Here is a 21515-nt window from a genome sequence, read left to right on the forward strand (position 1 = left end):
CCTCAGATCTCAGACTCTTTTTTTGGGGTGGGGGGCCCGGTCTTGGGGCCTGAACTCTGGGCCTGGGCACTGTCCCTCAGCTCTTCAGCTCAAGGCTAGTGCTCTACCACTTGAGCTACAGCACCACTTCCGGCTTTTTCTGCTTATATGGTACTGAAGAATCGAACCCAGGGCCTCATGCATGCAAGGCAAGCGCTCTACCACTGAGCCACCTTCCCAGCCCCTTACATTCCTCTTATAGTCTACCTTTTTGCTTTAGTTTAACTACATCTTTGCCAATCTTTTCCTTCTTCCTTCCTATTAATAATAGAAAAAATTCTTTCTTTTTTTTTTGGTTAGTTGTGGGGCTTGAACTCTGGACCTGGGCACTGTCCCTGAGCTCTTTAGCCCAAGGCTAGTACTCTTCCACTTTGAGCCACAGCACCACTTCTGGTTTTCTGGTGGTTAATTAGAGATGAGTCTCATGGAACTTGGGTGTCATTGGCTCATGCCCATCATCCTAGCTACTCAGGAGGCTGAGATCTGAAGATCTTGGTTCAAAGCCAGCCTGGGCAGGAAAGTCGGTGAAACTCTTATCTCCATTTAACCACCAGAAAACTGGAAGTGGCGCTGTGGCTCAAGTGGTAGAGCACTTGCTTGAGCTGAAGAGCTGAGGGACAGCGCCCAGGCCCAAAGTTCAAGCCCCATGACTGACAAGAAAAAAAAAAGGTCTCATGGACTTTCCTGCCTAGGCTGGCATTGAACCGCAATCCTCAGATCTCAGTCTCCTGAGTAGCTAGGATTACAGGCATGAGCCACCTGTACCTGGCATCATATCTCTTTTTTGTTTTGGTTTTCTTTTTGGTTCCAGTCGTGGGGCCTGAACTCTGGGCCTGGGAGCTGTCCCTCAGCCCTTCAGCTCAAGGCAGCGCTCTACCACTTGAGCCACAGCGCCACTTCCGGCTTTTTCCTTTTCGCTTATGTGGTGCTGAGGAATCGAACCCAAGGCCTCATGCATGCAAGGCAAGCGCTCTACCACTGAGCCACTTTCCCAGCCCCTCATACCTTTTTTCTAAGGCTAATTCCTCTAATCTGGCTTCTAGTCTCATCTTCTCCTTATTTCACTCAAATAGGAAAAGACAACAAGTAGAAAGTTTTAAGATAAGCCAAGTAAAAGACATAAATAATAATTAGTTTCTTACTACCTAGTGATCATAAGCAGTACTTGAGTTTGACCTCAAAGCCCTGGGCTTGCTGGGCAGGTATTCCACTACTTCTGTGACATCTCCAGCAACTTATTTTTCTAAAAATAATTGTATTGTTATTATTAAGGTGTTGTTACAAAAAAGCATTTCATAAGTTGGATAACGAGTGCTTTTTATTTTTGGACAATGTCATCGTTGCTTTTCCTTTCCTCTATAAAATTATTTTTGTTTGTTATGTGTGTGGATTTTGTTTTGTTTTGCACTGATGGGGTTGAACCCAGCTCCTTGCCCTGCTAGGTAAACACCCTGCAGTGAGCTCCATCTTCAGCTATTATATTCATTTTTTGAAAGCTGGTACTCTTTCTGAATATAAGATAAATAAATATTTAACAATAAAAAAAGCCCTTCTAGTATGGAGGATAAAGCTTAGTGGTAGGATTTGTTTTGTTTTGTTTTGTCGGTGGTGGGCTTGAACTCTGGGCTTGGGTGCTGTTCCTGTGCTCTTCAGCTCAAGGCGAGCACTCTACCGCTTGAGCCACAGCGCCACTTCCAGTTTTCAAGTGGTTTATTGGAGATAAGAGTCTCAAGGACTTTCTTTCCCTAGGCTGGCTTTGAACCGGGATCCTCAGATCTCAGCCTCCTGAGTAGCTAGGATTACAGGCGTGAGCCACGAGCACCTGGCAGTGGTAGGATGTTTGCCTAGCATTCTGAGGTCCTGGTTTCTGATACCTAGCATTCCACAAATAAAAGAAGAAAATTCACTTCCATCTAAAAGATAGTGGAAGATGTCCTTTGGTAGATGTCCTTTAAGTAACTTTTTTTCTCTACATACTTGTTTTATTTAGTTTTGTAACATGAGTAGACCTTTGCTTTTGTGATAACCAAAAAGTAATTTCATCAGCTAATATCTTAGGTTAATTTTTTTTTTTTTTTGGTCGGTTGTGGGGCTTGAACTCTGGGCCTGGGCACTGTCCCTCAGCCCTTCAGCTCAAGGCTAGCATTCTGCCACTTGAGCCACAGTGCCACTTCCGGCTTTTTCTGCTTATGTGATACTGAAGAATCGAACCCAGGGCCTCATGCATGCAAGGCAAGCACTGTACCACTGAGCCATCTTCCCAGCAGTTAACTTTTAAATTCAATGTAAAAATATTTTATTTTCTAGGCACTTTGTTCTTTCAATTGTTAAAATAATCTTAGCTTTTTTTTTCTAAAATTATTTTCTTAAAAGTCAAGATTCATACGAAAAATCACAGGATTGTGATGTACAGTTTAAAGCAAAGCGTGAGTTTCTCATGAGTGGCTTGCCTGACTCTTTGAAACGACAAATTGCGAAGAAAGCTGCTGCACTAGATGTTTACAATTCAGTAAGTGCCAGTTTCCAGAGAGTTGTTCATGTTCAGCAAAAAGATGATGGTAAGTTTATTATGATCAAATACTTCAATTGTTAGAAGTAATAAGTAACCATTTAATGTAGTTGTTTAAAGAAAAAATGATGGAAGTGGCGCTGTAGCTCAAGTGGTAGAGCGCTCGCCTTGAGCTAAAGAGCTGAGGGACAGCGCCCAGGCCCAGAGTTCAAGCCCCACGACCGACAAAAAAAAAAAAAAGTGGGGGGGCTGGGAAGGTGGCTCAGTGGTAGAGCGCTTGCCTTGCATGCCTGAGGCCCTGAGTTTGATTTCTCAGCACCACATAAGCAAAAAGAAAAAAGCCGGAAGTGGCACTGTGGCTCAAGTGGTAGAGCGCTAGCCTTGAGCTGAAGAGCTGAGGGATAGCACCCAAGCCCAGAGTTCAAGTCCCACAAAAAAAAAGAAAGAAAAAATGATGACGGAAAAAAAAAAATGAGACTCAGGGCCAGTCATTGAAGCACATCTACAATCTCAACACTTGAGAAGCTAGACAGGAGGATCTATCGTTCAAGGCCAAGCAGGGCTATATAGTGAGACCTATTCCAAAAAAGAAAAAGTAGCTTAGGCTGGGATTGTGGCTTAGTGGTAAAGTGCATGCCTAGCATGCATGAAGCCCTGGGTTTGAGTCCTCAGTACCACATACACAGAAAAAGCCAGAAGTAGCGCTGTGGCTCAAGTTGTAGAGTGCTAGCCTTGAGCAAAAGAAGCTCAGAGTCAGGCCCTGAGTCCAAGCCCCAGGACTGACAAAAAGAAAAGCAACTTGATTTTCTGATCTCATAGCATTCTAAGGGTTACTTTAGTAGGAATTTGAGATATATATTTTATCCTCTCTTCCTCATCTTTGGACTCAGATTACTAAGGGTGGGGAATTGTAGGTCAGGAAAGAAGCCAAAGGAAGATCTTTGCCTCCTTCCTTATGTTACCCTTATAGCCCTAATGTGAGGGGTACTGAGTGAGCATTGTTCTCTAGAGTGATGTTCTAAAAGAAAGGTAGTTCCTTTCTGAAATCAGAGCCCATGTATGTACAGATCATCTTGAAGACTTTCTCAAAGGTTGGGTGTGTAGCTCAAACATAAAGCTGTTGTCTAGCATGCATGGAGTCTAGTTTTGATTTCCAACACTGTTTTGTTGTTGTTGTTAATTTGATTGATTGATTAATTAATTGATTGATTGTTAATCATGGGGCTTGAACTTGGAACCTGGGCACTGTCCCTGGGTTTTTTTGCTAAAGGCTAGTGTTCTCCTACTTTGATCCAGTTTTCTGGTAGTTAATTGAAGATTAGAGTCTCATGGATTTTCCAGCTTGATCTGGTTTCAACCCTTGATCCTCAGATCTCAGACTCCTTGAGTAGCTAGGATTACAGGTGTGAGCCACCAGTGCCTGGCTTTGTCAAATGTTTTAATGTTTGCATCCTTGTTGCACAGTACACGTACAGTGTATAAACATTAGTTATGATACCTTTTCTCTTTTCCTTTAGGGTATTGGTTATGGCATTTGAAACCACCCTGTTGTCCTCTGTTAACCAAACTTAGAGAACTGAGTCCTAACATAATAGATCTTTCAAAATGTGTCATTGCTCTGGGTGAATTTTCAACATTGAATTCAAATCTGAAAAGTAATTCTGCTGTCTTGGTAAGTACTAGAAAGCTCATCCATTGTAGGGTGCTTCTTTCACAAATCCCAGAGGAGCAAAGGTTGCATGTCTACTTTTGTCTCTTACCATCCTGAAGTATAATGTTTAACAATCCAAATGAAGTACACATCTTTTAGGTAATCAACAAAGTTTTAAAAATTAACAAAAAGGGGGTTGGGAAGGTGGCTCAGTGGTAGAGTGCTTGCCTTTCATGCAGGAGGCCCTGGGTTCGATTCCTCAGCACCACATAAGCAGAAAAAGCTGGAAGAGGTGTTATGGCTCAAGTGGTAGAGTGCTAGCCTTGAGCTGAAGAGCTCATGGACAGCACCCAGGCCCAGAGTTCAGGCCACAGGGCAGACCCCCCCCCCCCCAAAAAAAATCAAAAACTAAAAATTAACAAAAGGGCCAGGCACTGGTGACTTGCACCTGTGATCCTAACTACTCAGGAGGCTGAGATCTGAGGATTATGATTCAAAGCCAGCCTGGGCAGGAAAGTCCATGAGGGTCTTATCTCTAATAAACCTCTAGAAATGCCAGAAGTGGAGGTGTGTGGTTCAAGTATAGAGTGCTAACCTAGAATGAAAAAGCTTATGGAAGTGTCCAGGCTCTGCGTTCAAGTCCCAGGACCAGCACACACACACACAAAAAAAAAAATAGAAAGAAAAATTAATAGTAGAGCTAGATGTTATTGTGCGCGCTTCCCAGAACTTGAGTGGCTAACACAGGAAAATTTCAAAGCCACCCTGAGCTATATAGCAAAATAACAATAACAGAAAAAAAAACAAACAAAACCTCATTACCAATCTTGAGAAAAAATATTAAATATTATACACCAGTCTAGATATTTTGTAGATCAGCATTATAGTTTAATAAAGGTATAAAGTATTACTCAAGAGAGAAAGTAAAATACAAAAGTAAGTACTTCATATGCTGCATTAATGCAGTGTTGTGTTTGGTGACAACTAATCCTGCAATGATACTGATTTCTTGTGGACAGAATGTTTGGAGGTTTTGTGATTATTAAATAGATGGGATGGATCTATTATTGTTCATCTTATTCTTCATTGCAGTTTACAAGGACAAGGAAGGATTTTACTAAAGATGTAAGAAATCTTTTGCTGGAAGAAATGAGGTGGTCCAATCCTAACTTTGCTTTTGGAAAATATTTTCCATTGCTTCTCCAAAAACGAATTGAGTACCAGGTGCTTTCTGAGGTCCCTGGCAACCAAGGTTAGTGATAATCTTTACCATCTATGTTAATACTTCAGGTTTGAAAACAAACAGGAAGCCTTTGACTTAGCTTTTGACTCAGAAATAGTCCACAGATAGCCAGGAACTGGTGGTTCACACCTGTAATCCTATATACTTAGGAGGCTGAGACCTGAGGATCAAGGTTCAAAACCTTGCCCAGGCAAACAAATCAAGAAACGTATCTAGAATTAACCTACAGAAAAATCCCAAAGTGGAGATGTGGCTCAAGTGGTGGAGTTGGCAGTCTTGAGTGAAAAAACTAAAAGAAAGCTCTGAGTTCAACCCCAGTACTGGCATACACAGAAAAGTGGTTCACAGAGACAAAACATTTGGCAAGAGTTATTTAGCTAAAGGAAAGAGTCTCCTGTAATGGAATATCAGCACTGTCAGCTTCTAGAAAGGTGAACCCAGTGATAGCCTCAATTACTGTAAAATATGAATCACTTAAGGAAAGCCTTAGATGAGGTAATTTTTACCTACATAGCTTTAAAAGCTATGTCTAAATAATAAGTCCTCCATCTTACTATCAGTGTGTTGTATTTGACTCATTTTATCTTAATGTCTTGAGACTGGAATTTTTGGAAGTAATAAAGATTATTGAATATTATAGCTTGCTTTGATAAATTAATAAGTATGCGTATTTGTATAATTTCCAAATAGAAAGTCCACAATTTGAGCCTGATGTTAGTCATAAAGAAACCAAAAGGAAACGAGTGGAAACAGGAAATCAGAAGTCAAAAAGAAAAAAGCCAAATGAATATTCAGTAATTCCAGAAAAAATAAAGGGGAAGTCAGAAGATCTTGACAAAAGAAATATCTCTTCTGGGATAAAGCCAGATTCCTCCAAAGGTATATTTTCTATAACATTGCAGAAGAGGGCTGGGAAAGTGGCTCAGTGGTAGAGCGCTTTTGCCTTGTATGCCTGAGGCCCTGGGTTCGGTTCCTCAGCACCACATAAGCAAAAAGAAAAAAAGCCAGAAGTGGTGCTGTGGCTCAAGTGATAGAGTGCTAACCTTGAGCTAAAGAGCTGAGGACAGCGCCCAGGCCCAGAGTTCAGGCCCCATGACCAGATCCCCCCCCCCCCCAAAAAAAAAACAAAACAAAAAACATTGCAGAAGAAACAAACTGCTTTGAGCACATGTAAAGTTGAAGGCAGAAGCAGTAGGAGATAATTACGTTCTGATAATAGGTGTTAACAGGTCTGCGGCAAAAGTATCCTCCATTCTGGTAAACTAGATTTTTCTCCTTCTTATACTTGAACTCTTGTTTTCCCTCTCTCTCTACCTCTAGACTGGCTTTTTACTGGTTAACTTGAGATGGAGTCTCACAGACTTCTTTCCAGACTGGCTTCAAACCATGATCCTGCTACTCCTGAGTAGTTAGGATTATAGGCATGAGCCACCAATATATAAAAACAGCCTTTTATAAATAAATAATTCTACAATTCTTCAGTAAGTAGTAAAATCATTTAAAATGTATACTTCAAGGAATATATAATACCTTAATTTTTACTTACGTTTTTTTCTTTAGATTCTGGAATTGAAGACATGCTCTGGACAGAAAAATATCAACCTCAGAATGCCAGTGAACTCATAGGCAATGACTTAGCTATAAAAAAATTACATAGGTTAGTACAATTTTTGAAAAATATTAGAATTTATTATAGAGTTATATACTTCATGGGAAAATAGTTTTAAACAGAATTTTAAGTAAAAAGTCTCTTTTTTTTATATTTCTTTTGTTGTTGAATGACACTCATTTTATTTTATTTATTTATTTATTTATTTATTTTGGTCTGGTCGTGGGGCCTGAACTCTGGGCCTGGGTGCTGTCCCTCAGCTCTTCAGCTCAAGGCTAACGCTCTACCACTTGAGCCACAGCGCCACTTCCGGCTTTTTTCTTTTTGCTTAGGTGGTGCTGAGGAATCGAACCCAAGGCCTCATGCATGCAAGGCAAGCGCTCTACCACTGAGCCACCTTCCCAGCCCATGACACTCATTTTATTTCCATTCTTTACCCCTCCCCACATTTTGAATTGGTATTAATGAGAGTTTAATTCTGACATGTCCATATATGCATGCAATGGATCTTGATTAGACTCAGACCCCCATTATTCTCCCTCCTTTCTCACATTTCTACTCCCTAGAGGTTCTATTGAGACTTTGTTATATATCTTTCCAGGAAAAATTGTGTGTATGTTTTTTCCTTTTCTTTTTGGTATCAGTCCAGTGGCTTGAACTCAAGGGCTAAGCACTGACCCTTAGTTTTTTCTCTCAGAGCTGGTGCTTTACCACAACTCCATTTGGCTGGTGGTTAATTGAAGATAAGCCTCTCACAGACTTTCCTCCCTGGGCTGGCTTTGAACCTTGGTCCTCTGCTCTCAGCTTCCTGAGTAGCTAGGAGTGAACCACTGGCTCCCTGCTTTTTCTTAAGAATATAACCAGTGATACACTGAATACCCTTTAGTCTTGTATATTTAAGAGAAAAGTACTTCATTTTAAAACATTCATGCCCATGTAAAAATATTTTACTGTTTAGTTGATTTAGAAGCATTATGGAGTAATAGGGCATAATTTCCTCAGCAATCCTTTTAACATAAGGTAAATGATGTCTGTATGGCAGTTGGTTGAAAGACTGGAAAAGGAGAGCCGAATTGGAAGAAAGACAGAATTTGAAGGGAAAACGAGACGAGAAGCTGGAAGGTATTTGAGTCATCTTTGCTCATTTCACTGAACTTTTATTTTTACTGAACTTTTCTAGAGTCAAATTAAGTCATAGTGTTCTAACATTTCTAGGTTGGCATTTTGTACTGGGTCTACTTTTTGTAAATTAGTTTTTCTCCTTTCTTTGGCAAAAATAAAATCAAGACAATTGTGATATTTGATCCCTGAGTTTCATGAGGTAGAATGACTTTCGTGAGCATCTAATCATTTTCTATGCATTTAAACAACTTTTCAGATTTTTCAGATAGGATAGACCTTGACAGCAGTTCAGATGAAGAAGAGAGCCGTCTTTGCAATACTGTTCTCATAACAGGACCAACAGGAGTAGGAAAAACCGCTGCAGTGTATGCTTGTGCTCAGGAGCTTGGATTTAAGGTTAGTAGAGCTGCAATGGAAAAATGCTAATGTAATGATTACTCTTCTATAAAAATTTTAAATCACTGGGCTGGGAAGGTGGCTCAGTGGTAGAGTGCTTGCCTTGCATGCCTGAGGCCCTGGGTTTGATTCCTCAGCACCACATAAGCAAAAAGAAAAAAAAGCCGGAAGTGGCGCTGTGGGAGCTGAAGAGCTGAGGGACAGCGCCCAGGCCGAGTTCAGGAGCCCACGACCAGACCCCACAAAAAACTAATAATAAATAAAATAAAATAAAATTTTTAAGTAGTTGCACAAAAGGGTTTCAAGTCAGATTATGAGTAAATATGTTTTGATAAATGTCATCCCTTCCATCATTCTCAATGATTACTCTTAAATAAAACCCCCAGCATTTGTGGTGGAACATGCTTAAAATCGCATCACGCAAGAATGTGAGGCAGGAAGATCTCAAGTATGAGGCTACCTTGTGCTACATAGAAAATTCCTGCCTGAGAAACAAAAAGGAAACATAAGCCATTCTATTTTGCATCTATTCTTCTTTCAGATATTTGAAGTGAATGCCTCTTCCCAGCGCAGTGGTCGACAAATTCTGTCTCAGTTGAAAGAAGCTACTCAGTCCCATCAAGTAGACAAGCAGGGTGTAAATTCACAGAAGCCCTGTTTTTTTAATAGCTACCACACTGGCAAGTCACCAAGTAAGTACTGGACATTGAACTCTGAGCCACATACTTGGTGGCAGGCACTTTACCACTTGAACCATTCCCTTGTCCTCAAACCCATTACGTACAAAGTTTCCCCAGTCATTGTATTATTAATGATACTTCACAACGGACTCATTAGGATTTTTTTTTCTTTTTGTCAGCCATGGGCTTGAACTCAGGGTCTAAGTGATGTCTTTGAGCACTTGCTCAAGGCTAGAGCTTTACCACTTTGAGCCACAGTTTCACTTCTGGGTTTTTTGGGGATTTTTGCTTGTGGGGCCTGAACTCTGGGCCTGGGCACTGTCCCTCAGCTCTTCAGCACAAGGCTAGCGCTCTACCATTTGAGCCACAGCGCCACTTCTGGCCTTTTCTGCTTATGTGTTGCTGAGGAATCGAACCCAGAGCCTCATGAATACAAAGCAAGCACTCTACCAATTAGCCACCTTCTCAGCCCCCTCACTTTTGGTTTTTGAGTGGTTAATTGGAGATAAGAGTCTCATAGACTTTCCTGCTTAGACTGGATTTGAACCATGATATTCAGATCTCAGTTTTCTGAGTAGCTAGGATTACAAACTAGGCTTGAGCCACCAGTACTTGGCTCATTAGGGATTTAAAATAATAATTTTATAATTCTTTTGGTCTTTTGGTATTTATTAGTTGGAATTCTTTTTTTGTTGTTGTTGTTGCTCGTGGGGCTTGAACTCTGGGCCTGGGCGTTGTCCCTCAGCTCTTCAGCTCAAGGCTATAGCACTCTACCACTAGAGCCACAGTGCCATTTCCTATTAGTTGGAATTCTGAGAAGCACTATTCTTTACCAACTATTGCCTCATGTTTAATATTCTTTTTTTTTATTGTGAAAATACTGTACAAAGGGGTTACAATTACATGGGCAAGATATCATGTTTAATATTCTAATTCTTGTTTTCCCCAAGGCTTTTACATCATGGGGTTGCAGGTTTGGTTTTTTCTAAAATTTTTTTATTGGGATTAGGTGATTACATAAATTTCACATATTTCATAGTATTGTAGAATAGTGAGTGATACTTAAAGTCACAAACACATTTTAACCTTCACAATTATCATTATCATGGTCTATAAAGTTTGTGAATTCTTTTTTTTTTTTGTCAGTCGTGGGTCTTGAACTCTGGCTTTGGGCACTGTCCCTGAGCTCTTCAGCTCAAGGCTAGCACTCTACCACCTGAGCCAGAGTGCCATTTCCGGTTTTCTGAGTGGTGTATTGGAGATAAGAGTTTCTCACACATTCCTTCCTGGGCTGGCTTTGAACTGTGATCCTCAGATCTCAGCCTCCTGAGTAGCTAGGATTACAGGCGTGAGCCACAGGCGCTGGCTAAAGTTTGAATTCTATGAGCTTTGACACTACAACTATTTCTTCCACATGAGGTGATAAGTATATTTCTTTTCTTTTGCTTAGTATAAACTGTTCCCTCTTTCCCTCTCATTTCCTCCCTCCCATTGCTGCCTTTGAGTTGCTTAGTTCATTTTCATCTTATGTCCAGTGCAGCTGATGGGCCCTTCTGTTGTATGTTTTCCCATTTCCCTCTGATTCTGTGTCCTCCTATCGTAGCTTCCCTCAGTTGCACACACATATATATATACCATATATGTGGTCATTTAGCAATGATATAACAAAATGAGTGGAAGTCCTTTGTTTCTGAAGTCCTATTTACTTTGTCATAGGGTTGCAGGTTTTATTTCCCCCATGGAAAATGTATTTCTGGAAATAAAGAAATTTCTTTTTTTTCTTTTGTGCCAATCCTGGGGCTTGAACTCTGGGCCTGGGCTCTTTCCCTGAGTTTTAGTGCTGTAGCACTTGAGCCATAGCTCCACTTCTGGCTTTTTGGTGATTATTTGGAGATAAGAGTCTCATGGACTTTCCTGCCCAGGCTGGCTTTGAATTGCAATGCTCTGATGTCAGCCTCCTAAATAACTAGAATTATAGGCTAGTGAACCACCAGCACCCAACTTTTCTTTTTTTAGTTCTTAAATTAAAGCTGTACTAGCAGCCTCCAATGTTGACCATGAGCTTCTTTTGTAGTTTCATATTTTCTTGATGTTATTATGAATTCATGGATTTGTATTTATTTAATGTATTTTTTTTTGTCAGTTGTGGAGCTTGAATTCTGGGCATGGGTGCTGTCCCTGAGCTCTTCAGCTCAAGGCAAGCACTCTACTGCTTGAACCATAGTGCCACTTCTGGTTTTCTAATAGTTTATTGGAGATTAGAGTCTCACGGCCTTTCTGCCCAGGCTGGCTTTGAACCCTGATTCTCAGATATCAACCTCCTGAGTAGCTAGGATTTCAGGCATGAGCCACCAGCCTGGTTTATTTAATATATTTTGATACTTTGTATTTATTCATTGTTGCCTTCTTGCCCTGGACTGGTAGTCCATAGCCCAGCCTTTTGCTGGTTAATTGGAGATAGAATCTTGCAGAGAACTCTATTCTCCAAGTCTCAGCCTCCAGAGTAGCTAGGATTGTAGACAATAACCACTGGCATCAGCTTGCTTTAAAATTTTTTTTTTTTATCACTGCCTTTAAACACTTTGATTATGAGATCTCTTCATATAGGTATTTTCTACTTCTTATTTGTTGTGATTCTTCAATGTATGGGTTTATCATTTTCATTGCATTGAAAATTTTCAGGCTTTGTTTCTTTTTGTTGTTTATGTGTGCCAGATAAGAGTCTCATGGACTTTCCTACACTCATGAGCTTGTTCTTATACTCAGGGATTCACACTCCTCCTTAGTTTGTTCACTCAAAGCTGTCACTCTATCACTTGAGCCACACCTCCACTTCCAACTTTTTTCTGGTTTAATTGGAGATGAGAATCTCATGAACCTTCTTGCCCTGGCTGGCTTTAAATCATGATTCCATCTCAGCCTGTTGTGTAGCTAGGATTGCAGGAGTGAGCCACTGACATTCAGTCAACTTTTGTTTCTTTTTTTTTTTTTTTGAATGGAATGCAAATGTATTTCCAGAAAGTAATGTTCAACATCAGCAAATAATACAGAGACCCAAGGACTGAAATAAAATCCACAAAAACATCAACTCCAAGGAAATCTTGATCCCCATTATGTCCCTATAACCCAGAAATTGTCTGGTTCAGAGTAAAAATAAAATAAATCTTGTGGAATGGATGAGTCCACTGAAAATGGCCATTGAGGACACTGATAACCTTTGTCATAGAGGTTTTAACCCAGTGATTCTATGGAATATGAACACAAACCAGGCAGCCATGTACAGAAATAGAAGATATACATGTTTCTTTTGTTTGTTTGTTTCTTTCTTTCTTTCTCTCTCTCTCTCTCCTTTCCCTTTTTCTTTTTCTCTTTTTCCTTCCTCTTTCTTTTGATCTCTCTTTCAGAACTTGAGAAAGGGAGGTACCACATCTTTTTCTGTGTGTCTGCAGTCCTTCATGGAATGTGTGCCTTTTTCTTCCTGATTCTCTGCCTGGAGAAAGAAGATGTGGAACAAAACAGCAGACTCAGAACTGAATCCAGAGTCCAGTTAGGTTATGTGCAGTTTCCTAGCACAGAGTCTAGTTTTCTTTAGCTGCTTTAGCAAGCAGCCTGCAGTCTTGGATGATGTATAGACTACATCATAATAACCATCCATTAAACTTCAAAGGGAGAAAAATTAAAAACATGAATAAAGCTAATTGCTGGCTACCACAATTTGGTTCCTGGGCATTATAAATGGTTTAATAGTTGATCTAGACACTATTGCATTGGGTTGTACCATATACAAATCTGAACACCAAGAGATTTGGAGATAACTGAGGCCAGGCTGTGACCTCACCATGTCACAGTTCCATGACCTAAAGGAGAGAATTTTACATGGTTTTTGTGCTTGGCATAATTATCTGTCAACAAGTGGCCCAAAAGATTCTAGTTTAATGACTGTATTACCTAAAGACATGAAGTCTGGGCGGAATAGGCCAAATGATTACTTATTATCCTGAGCTGGGAGTTAGAATGCCTGGGAAGTGGCGCTGTAGCTCAAGTGGTAGAGCGCTTGCCTTGAGTTGAAGAGCTGAGGGACAACGCCCAGGCCCAGAGTTCAAGCCCCACGACCGACAAAAAAAAAACAAACAAACTATATAGAGCACTCAGAACCTCGGCGATTTAAAACATTATTGGGCTGGGAAGTTGGCTCAGTGGCAGAGCGCTTGCCTTGCATGCCTGAGGCCCTGGGTTCGATTCCTCAGCACCACATAAGCAAAAAGAAAAAAGCCGGAAGTGGCGCTGTGGCTCAAGTGGTAGAGCGCTAGCCTTGAGCTGAAGAGCTGAGGGACAGCGCCCAGACCCAGAGTTCAGGCCCCACAACTGGACCCAAAAAAAATAAAAATAAATAGAATGCCTGGGAACCAGACCTGGCTCTGAAGCAACCAGCAGTACCCGCCGGCCAGCTGCCCTGTGCTCATGCATATACTTATTTAATATGTTTGGTCAGGTATCTCTCATATTGTTGGCACTGTGCTGGACACTGGGGAAATCTCAAGGGAAATAAGACAAAGTCTGTCACCTTGAGACCACAGTCCACTGTCAGGATCATGGAGACTACCACTTGACAAAGCTGTATGGGGCATGTAAGGGCACTGTAGGAGACCAGGAAGGAGCAACTGAAACTAGGAGAAAACAGGGCAAGTCTCTAGGGATTAGATATTTAATTGGGTTTAAATGATATGTAGGACCAACTTTTGTTTCTTAAAATACCTTTCCTGCCCTTTCCATATCCTTGGCAACTCCAAATTTCTGATATTTGAACTTGAAGTTCTCTCAGTTTCCTGATGCTTTGCCCAGCTTTTCAGCCTTCCTTTTCCTCTTTAAATTTGTTTGAATAGTTAGTACTGTTTATTCAAGCTAGAGATCTTTTCTTCTACAAATTCTCATTTGCTTTCAGTCCCACTATGTAGTCTTCATTTCTAGAAGTTTCATTTGGGTCTTTTGTCTGTGTGTGATTACCTTAATCTTGCTCTCTTTAGTTTTTTGAATGTTTATCCCTTAAATACAATTTTTTCTTAACAGAAAAGTTAAACTCCCCTAAGAGAGTTTTATCATCACCAAGAAAACATCCTCCATCATCACCCAAAAATAGTGGGCAAAAACGAGCACTTCTTCCTAAAACTTTGGCCAATTATTTTAAAGTTTCTTCCAAACCCAAATGCACTGAAGAAGGAGGAGCATCTATGGAAAGTAAGAAAGGTAAAATATTAAGTTTGCAAAATAAATTTGATATTTTAAGTATTAGTGACATTACATATAAAAATATGAACATATTTCATAAGCTCCTATTGCTGTTTGTTAAACCTCAGTTAAACTGAAGGTTATGCATGTAGGAGTTTTAATGTTCTATTTGATTTTTCTTAGGGAGAATTCAGTTTGAGCTTATTCAGTGGAAATGTCTAGTGTTCTAATAAAAATGAATTTTCCTAAAATGTTAACATTTTATTTGTGCAGGAATAAAACATTCTTCTTTGGAACAAAAGCAAATTATTCAGACCAAAAATACAAATGAAGCTAATTCAAATATCAAAGAATTTGGAGCTGAAGAACCTAACAGAAAAAATGCAACATCTCTCATTCTTTTTGAGGAGGTAGGCTTACAGAGGTATATGTTCATCTTATACCTTGGTAAAAATTTACTGTAATGTTGACTGTGTATTTTCACATAGTGGTTATAAGCCATGTATGATGGCTGTAATTTTAGCTACACACTGTAGCTACAAATGTAATCTCAACTATAAGATAGCCTATGTCAAAACAAAAACAAAGGGCCTCAAGTGGTAGACCACCTGCCTAGCAAATGAGAGGCCCTAGGTTGAATCCTTAATTCTAGAAAAGTATGTTTGAGTGTGTGTGGTTATTTGATATACATATGCCCCAAAAGCCAGAAATATTCTGTTTGTAATCAAAGCATATGATTTCATCAACTGTCAAATAATTTTTTTTTTCCTGCCAGTTCCAGGGCTTGAACTCAGGGCCTGAGCACTGTCCCTGAGCTTCTTTTTGCTCAAGGCTAACACTCTACCACTTGAGCAACAGTTCCACTTCCAGCTTTTGCTGTTTATATGGTACTGAGGAATCAAAACCAGGGTTTCATACATGCTAGGCAAGCACTCTACCACTAAGCCACATTCCCAGCCCTCAAATAATTTTTAGGAAGATGATTAATGGAATTAATTAATGGAATTAATGTGCCCTATCCCTGAGCTTTTTGCTCAAGGCTAGCATACCATTACTTGAGCCTCAGGCTCTACTTCCAGCTTTTTGATGGAGATAAATGTCTTCAATGAACTAGCTTGGGCTGGCTTTAAACTGGAATCTTCAGATCTATCCCCTGAGTAGCTAGGATTGTAGGCATTTGCCATCAGCATCCGGCTAGCTCTGGGTTTTTTATTGTCATTGTTGAATATTTTGATTTTTTTTCTTTTTTTTTTTTGGTCGGTCATGGGGCTTGAACTCTGGGCCTGGACACTGTCCCTGAGCTCTTTAGCTCAAGGTGAGTACTCTACCACTTGAGCCACAGTGCCACTTCTGGTTTTCTAGTGGTTTATTGGAGATAAGAGTCTCAGGTCTCTCCTCTTCGGGCTGGCTTTGAACCATGATCCTCAGATCTCAGCCTCCCGAGTAGCTAGAATTATAGGTGGGAGCCACCAGCACCCTGTTAATATTTTGATTATTTAAAAAATTATTTTATGATATAAGACAAACTTATCAGTATGAGCTAAATTTACTTTTCAAAATTAATAATTTTTGTATTATAGATATATTCTACATCTAATGATATATGTAACTGATTCCAATGAGTGTCATGTTTCTCAATTAATTAATATTCTAATAAATGTTTTGTAGGTTGATGTCATTTTTGATGAAGATGCTGGATTTTTGAATGCAATCAAAACATTCATGGCAACCACTAAACGACCTGTAGTCCTTACTACAAGTGGTAGGTGACAATGGTTTCAGTACAATTAAAACTTTGGTTCAAATGTTGTGGGAAAGCTTCTAATTTCAGTTAGAAATGTTCCTTTAAAAGTTGTTGAGTAGGGCTGGGAAGGTGGCTAAGTGGAAGAGTGCTTGCCTTGCATGCATGAGCCCCTAGGTTCACTTCCTCAGCACCACATAAGCAGAAAAAACCAGAAGTGGCACTCTGGCTCAAGTGGTAGAGTGCTAGCCTTGAGCTGAGGAGCTGAGGGACAGTGCCCAAGAACAATAACAACAAAAAATCGTTGAGTAGCCACGCACTGGTGGCTCATGCCTGTAATCCTAGCTACTTAGGAGGCTGAGATCTGAGGATTGCAGTTCAAAGCCAGCCTGAGCAGGAAAGTCTCTGAGACTCTTTATTTCCAATAAACCACCAGAAAACCAGAAGTTGCGCTGTAGCTCAAGAAATAAAGCACTTGCCTTGAGCTGAAGAGCTCAGGGACAGTGCCTAGGCCCAGAGTCCAAGCCCCACAAGCAACAACAACAAAAAGGTCGTTGAGCTGGGCTCTGATGGCTTATGCCTGTAATTCTAGCTACTCAAGAGAGCTGCTGGGTGCCAGTGGCTCAGGCCTATAATCATACCTACTCAGGAGGCTGAGATCTGAGTATCACAGTTCAAAGCCAGCCTGGGCAGGAAGGTCTGTGACTCTTACCTCAAATTAAACACCAGAAAACTGGAAATGGCGCTGTGGCTCAAGTGGTAGAGTGCTAGCCTTGAGCTGAAGAGCTCAGGGACAGCGTCCAGGCCCTGAGTTCAAGCCCCAGGGCTGGCAAAAATAAAATAAAAAATCAGTTGAAAGAAGCATGGCTCATATTCAAGGGTGGAGAACCTTCTTAGCCAACATGAGCACTAGTACTAGGCAGGTACTAGATAGAGCAGGTTCTCTAGCAAGCACAAGGTCCTGAGTTTTAATTGTATTACTGCCCCCCAACATGTAAGTTTAGCTGGATGTAGTAACACATTCCTAATAATCCTGGTACTCAGGAAGAAAAGATTTGAACTCTGGGACTGGGCACTGCCCCTGAGCTCTTCAGCTCAAGGCGAGTGCTTTACTACTTGAGCCACAGCGCAACTTCCGGTTTTCTGGTGGTCTATTGGAAATAAAGTGTCTCAGGGAATTTCCTGTTCAGGCTGGCTTTGAACTGTGATCCTCGGATCTCAGCCTCCTGAGTAGATAGGCTTAAAGGCAAGTTCATTCTGTATTATGAGACCTAGCCTTTTTTTTTTTTTTGGTCAGTCATGGGACTTGAACTCTGGGCTTGGGTGCTGTCCCTGAGCTCTTCAGCTCAAGGTAAGCACTCTACCTCTTGAGTCACAGTGCCACTTCCAGTTTTCTGGTGGTTAATTGGAGATAAAAGTCTCACAGACTCCTTCCCGAGCTGGTTTTGAACTGTGTTCCTCAGATCTCAGCCTTCTGAGTAGTTACAATTACAGATGTGAGCCACTTAAGATAAGAGCTTATCTTAAACAAAAAAAAGCAGATGCCAGTGGTTCATACTACTCAAGCTGAGATGTGAGGATCACAGTTCAAAACCAGCACAAACAGGAAAGTCTGTGAGAGTGTTTTTGGTTTTTTTGGGTTTTTTTTGCCAGTCCTGTGGCTTTGAACTCAGGGCCTGGGCACTGTCTCTGAGCTTCTTTTGCTCAAAGCTAGCATTCTACCACATGAGCCATAGCACCACTTCTCACTTTTTCTGTTTATGTGGTGCTGAGGAATTGAACCCAGGGCTTTATGCATGCTAGGCAAGCACTACACCACTAAGCCACATTCCCAGCCCAATGGTTTTTTTTTTTTCATTCGGTGATACTGGAAATTGAACTCCAGACTTTGCCCTTACCAGGCAGCTGCTCTGCTACTGTAGCCACGCCCTTTGCTCAGGACTACTTTCAGTGTTGGAAAAAGTTATTTATAGCTTTTACTGTTTGATTTTTTTTTTTTTTTTTTGTAGATCCAACATTTAGTTTAGTGTTTGATGGTTGTTTTGAAGAAATCAATTTCAATACTCCGTCCCTGGTAAGTTTTGCATTTTCATAATAATCAATGGCATATCATAATTACATAAAAGCTTTTGTTATTAAGCTATAATTTAAACTGTTTGCTAAGGAATAAAACTTCGGAGTTTTAGAAAACTTTTATTTTTATTATTTATTTATTTATTTTTGTGTGTATGCTAGTTCTGGGCTTGAACTCAGAGCCTGGTCGGTCACTGCCCTGTAGCTTTCTTGCACAAGGCTATCTTCATTCCACTTGAGCCACAGATTCACTTGTGGATTTTTTTGGTGCTTAACTGGAGATAAGAATCTCATGGACTTCCCTGCCTGTGCTGGCTTCCAACCGCAGTCCTCCTGAAAAGCTAGGATGTAGGCATGAACCACTGGCTCTTGGCTGTAATTATTTTTTTACTTTTCTTCAAATACTTAATTTTTTCTAATTCCAAAGTTCATTTGAGATTTTTTTTTCCCTAGTAGTATTTCTTTCTTAAGATTAATTTTTTTTTTTTTTTTTTTTGGTCCGGTCGTGGGGCCTGAACTCTGGGCCTGGGCGCTGTCCCTCAGCTCTTCAGCTCACGGCTAGTGCTCTACTACTTGAGCCACAGCGCCACTTCCGGCTTTTTTCTTTTTGCTTATGTGGTGCTGAGGAATCGAACCCAGGGCCTCAGGCATACAAGGCAAGCGCTCTACCACTGATCCACCTGCCCAGCCCAAGATGAATTTTTTTAATGGCACTAGAGAGTTAATTCAGAGCCTCTTGCATACTTAGAAAGCTCTCTACCACTTGATCCACACTCACAGCACTTTTGTTTTCTGTTTTTCTAAGTACCTAGGCTAGATTCAAACTTAAGATCTTCTGTTTCAGCCAGAATGTGTCTCCATGCCTGGCTAAGAGAGTTCAATATAGTTAAAATTTGCACTTATGTCTATTACCCAGTGAAAGTAAACGTAAAATTCCATTGTAATCATTATCACTCACATGAAGATGCAGAACATTTTCATCACCTCCAAAACTTCCTGAGGGATATTCTCAGGGACTTTGAGCAACACTCAGGAGACTAAGGAAGGAGATATAGAGGTAAGACTAATCTACATGTCAAGATTCTGTCTCAACAAAACAAACAATATGTCCATCAAGAGTGGAACATTTTAACCAAGAAGTGGTAGCTCAAACCTGTAATCTTAGTAACTCCAAAAGGCTGAGACCTAAAAATTAAGGTTTGAAGCTAGCCCAAAGAGAAGCGTCTGTGAGACTCTTTCATTTCCAATTAACCAACAAAACACCAGAAGTGAAGGTGTGGCTCAAGTGGTAGAATACCAGCCTTGAGTGAAAAAGCGAAGCAGGAGTGATGCACTGATTTTAAGCCCCAGTATTCATTTTCTCCCCCCCCCACACACACACATACACACACACAAATAAGAACTCCATGAGGATGTTGGAGAGCCAGACCCATCCTTTAGATACCTAATACAGTTAAATTAAAAACATGGCCAGGTGCCAGTGGCTCACGCCTGTAATCCTAGCTGAGAGCTGAGGATTGCAAGTTCAGAGCAAGTCCAGGCAGAAAAGGCCATTCGATTCTTATTTACAATAAACCACTCAGAAAAAGCCAGGGCTATGACTCAAGTGGTAGCCTTGAACACAAAGAGGCCCAGGTGCAGTACTCAGGTCCTGAGTTCAAGCCCAAGGACTGGCAAATAAAAAAACAATCTAGCCAGACACCGGTGGCTCACACCTGTAATCCTAGCTACTCAGGAGGCTGAGATCTGAGGATCACAGTTCAAAGCCAGCTTGGGCAGGAAAGTCCGTGAAACTCTTATCTCCAATAAACCATCAGAAAACCGGAAGTGGTGCTGTAGCTCAAGTGATAGAGCGCTAGCCTTGAGCTGAAGAACTGAGGGACAGCGCCCAGCCCAGAGTTCAAGCCCTAGGACCGACCAAAAAAAAAAAAAAAAAAATCTACCATGATTTCTTTTTAGAAAAAAGACTATGGAGTAAAATAAAATCAATGACTACATTGACATATAAACATATGTGTGTGTCTGGGTACTTATATATAAATACTCATTGATACAATTTTCTTATTCTATTTTTAAAATTACATAAGTATTTTTCAGTATTGTAGTATTCATACATTTGATGGCTATGAAATATTCTATTGAGGTATACCATATTAATCCTAAGAGGTTTTTTCCAAGATTGATAAAACTGCCTGTAATATTCAGGGTTGGAGAATCTCTCATGTAAGTTTCTTTGCTTTTCTAGACTAAACACAGTAAAGAAAAGAAATACATAGCCAGCGTTGGTGGCTCATGCCTGTAATCCTAGCTACTCAGGAGGCTAGATCTGAGGGTCGTGGTTCAAAGCCAGCCCAGGCAGGAAAGTCCATGAGACTCTTACCTTCAATAAACCTATAGAAAACGGGAAGTGGCACTATGGCGCAAGCGGAAGAGTGCTCGCCTTGAGCTGAAGAACACAGGGACAGTGTCCAAGCCCGTAGTTCAAGCTCCACAACCGACAAAAAAACAAAAGAAAAGAAATATATGGAAAATCCCTCTAATTTGATGCCATATGCTCATACATTTTTTAAATGGAAATTTAATTCTCAAGATCTGAAGATACCGCATAAGAAAAACTTACTTTGCTTTTATATATTGTTCTATTAACTCTGAAACTAATGCTATTTCTTGTTTTTTTCTCTCTCTGTTTTTAAGCTAAATGTTGCCAGCTACCTACAAATGATCTGCTTAACTGAGAATTTCAGAACTGATGCAAAAGATTTTGTAACCTTGTTGACTGCTAATGCCTGTGATATCAGGAAAAGTATCCTTTATTTACAATTTTGGATTAGAAGTGGAGGTGGATTTTTAAAAGAAAGGCCATTACCTGGTTGTCGTAAGTTGATCTATTATTATAAGAGATTCCTATTATGAGACTCAGTGTGTGTGTTTTTGTGTTTGTAGTACTAGGGTTTGAATTTAGGTCTTCATATCTGGCAAGAGATCGCCTGGTGAATTATGCATCCAGCCATATTTTGTCCAATTGTGTTTTGTTGTTGTCTTCCCCCCCCCACCCCAATTGCCTGAACTCTGGGTCTGGGCGCTGTCCCTAAGCTCTTCAGCACAAGGCGAGCACTCTACCACTTGAGCCACAACACCACTTCCGGCTTTTTCTGCTTATATGGTGCTGAGGAATTGAACCCAGGGCCTCATGCATGCAAGGCAAGCACTCTACCACTGAGCCACC

The 21515-nt window shown here is 40.5% G+C and overlaps 1 protein-coding gene across 4 annotated transcripts in view; it reads left to right on the forward strand.

Moving 5' to 3' along the window:
* The window catches only part of Atad5 (ATPase family AAA domain containing 5), a 51565-nt gene that overhangs the window by 13190 nt on the left and 16860 nt on the right, over positions 1-21515 (forward strand). For 3 of the 4 annotated variants that reach the window (XR_006149116.1, XM_042691006.1, XM_042691011.1), the window contains exons 7-19: positions 2413-2597; positions 4066-4220; positions 5292-5451; positions 6133-6321; positions 7003-7099; positions 8094-8173; positions 8430-8569; positions 9111-9261; positions 14317-14493; positions 14749-14885; positions 16144-16237; positions 18226-18290; positions 20984-21164. Coding sequence is in view for 3 of the 4 variants with exons in the window: in XM_042691006.1 (XP_042546940.1) it covers positions 2413-2597; positions 4066-4220; positions 5292-5451; positions 6133-6321; positions 7003-7099; positions 8094-8173; positions 8430-8569; positions 9111-9261; positions 14317-14493; positions 14749-14885; positions 16144-16237; positions 18226-18290; positions 20984-21164 (1811 nt within the window). In the remaining variant the exon portion in view is untranslated. The remainder of the gene's footprint in view (positions 1-2412; positions 2598-4065; positions 4221-5291; positions 5452-6132; positions 6322-7002; positions 7100-8093; positions 8174-8429; positions 8570-9110; positions 9262-14316; positions 14494-14748; positions 14886-16143; positions 16238-18225; positions 18291-20983; positions 21165-21515) is intronic. The other variant, XM_042691022.1, reaches the window with a different exon arrangement.

Source organism: Dipodomys spectabilis, unplaced genomic scaffold, assembly GCF_019054845.1.
Source record: "Dipodomys spectabilis isolate Male_0828 unplaced genomic scaffold, ASM1905484v1 ptg000004l, whole genome shotgun sequence".
Lineage (NCBI taxonomy): Eukaryota > Metazoa > Chordata > Mammalia > Rodentia > Heteromyidae > Dipodomys > Dipodomys spectabilis.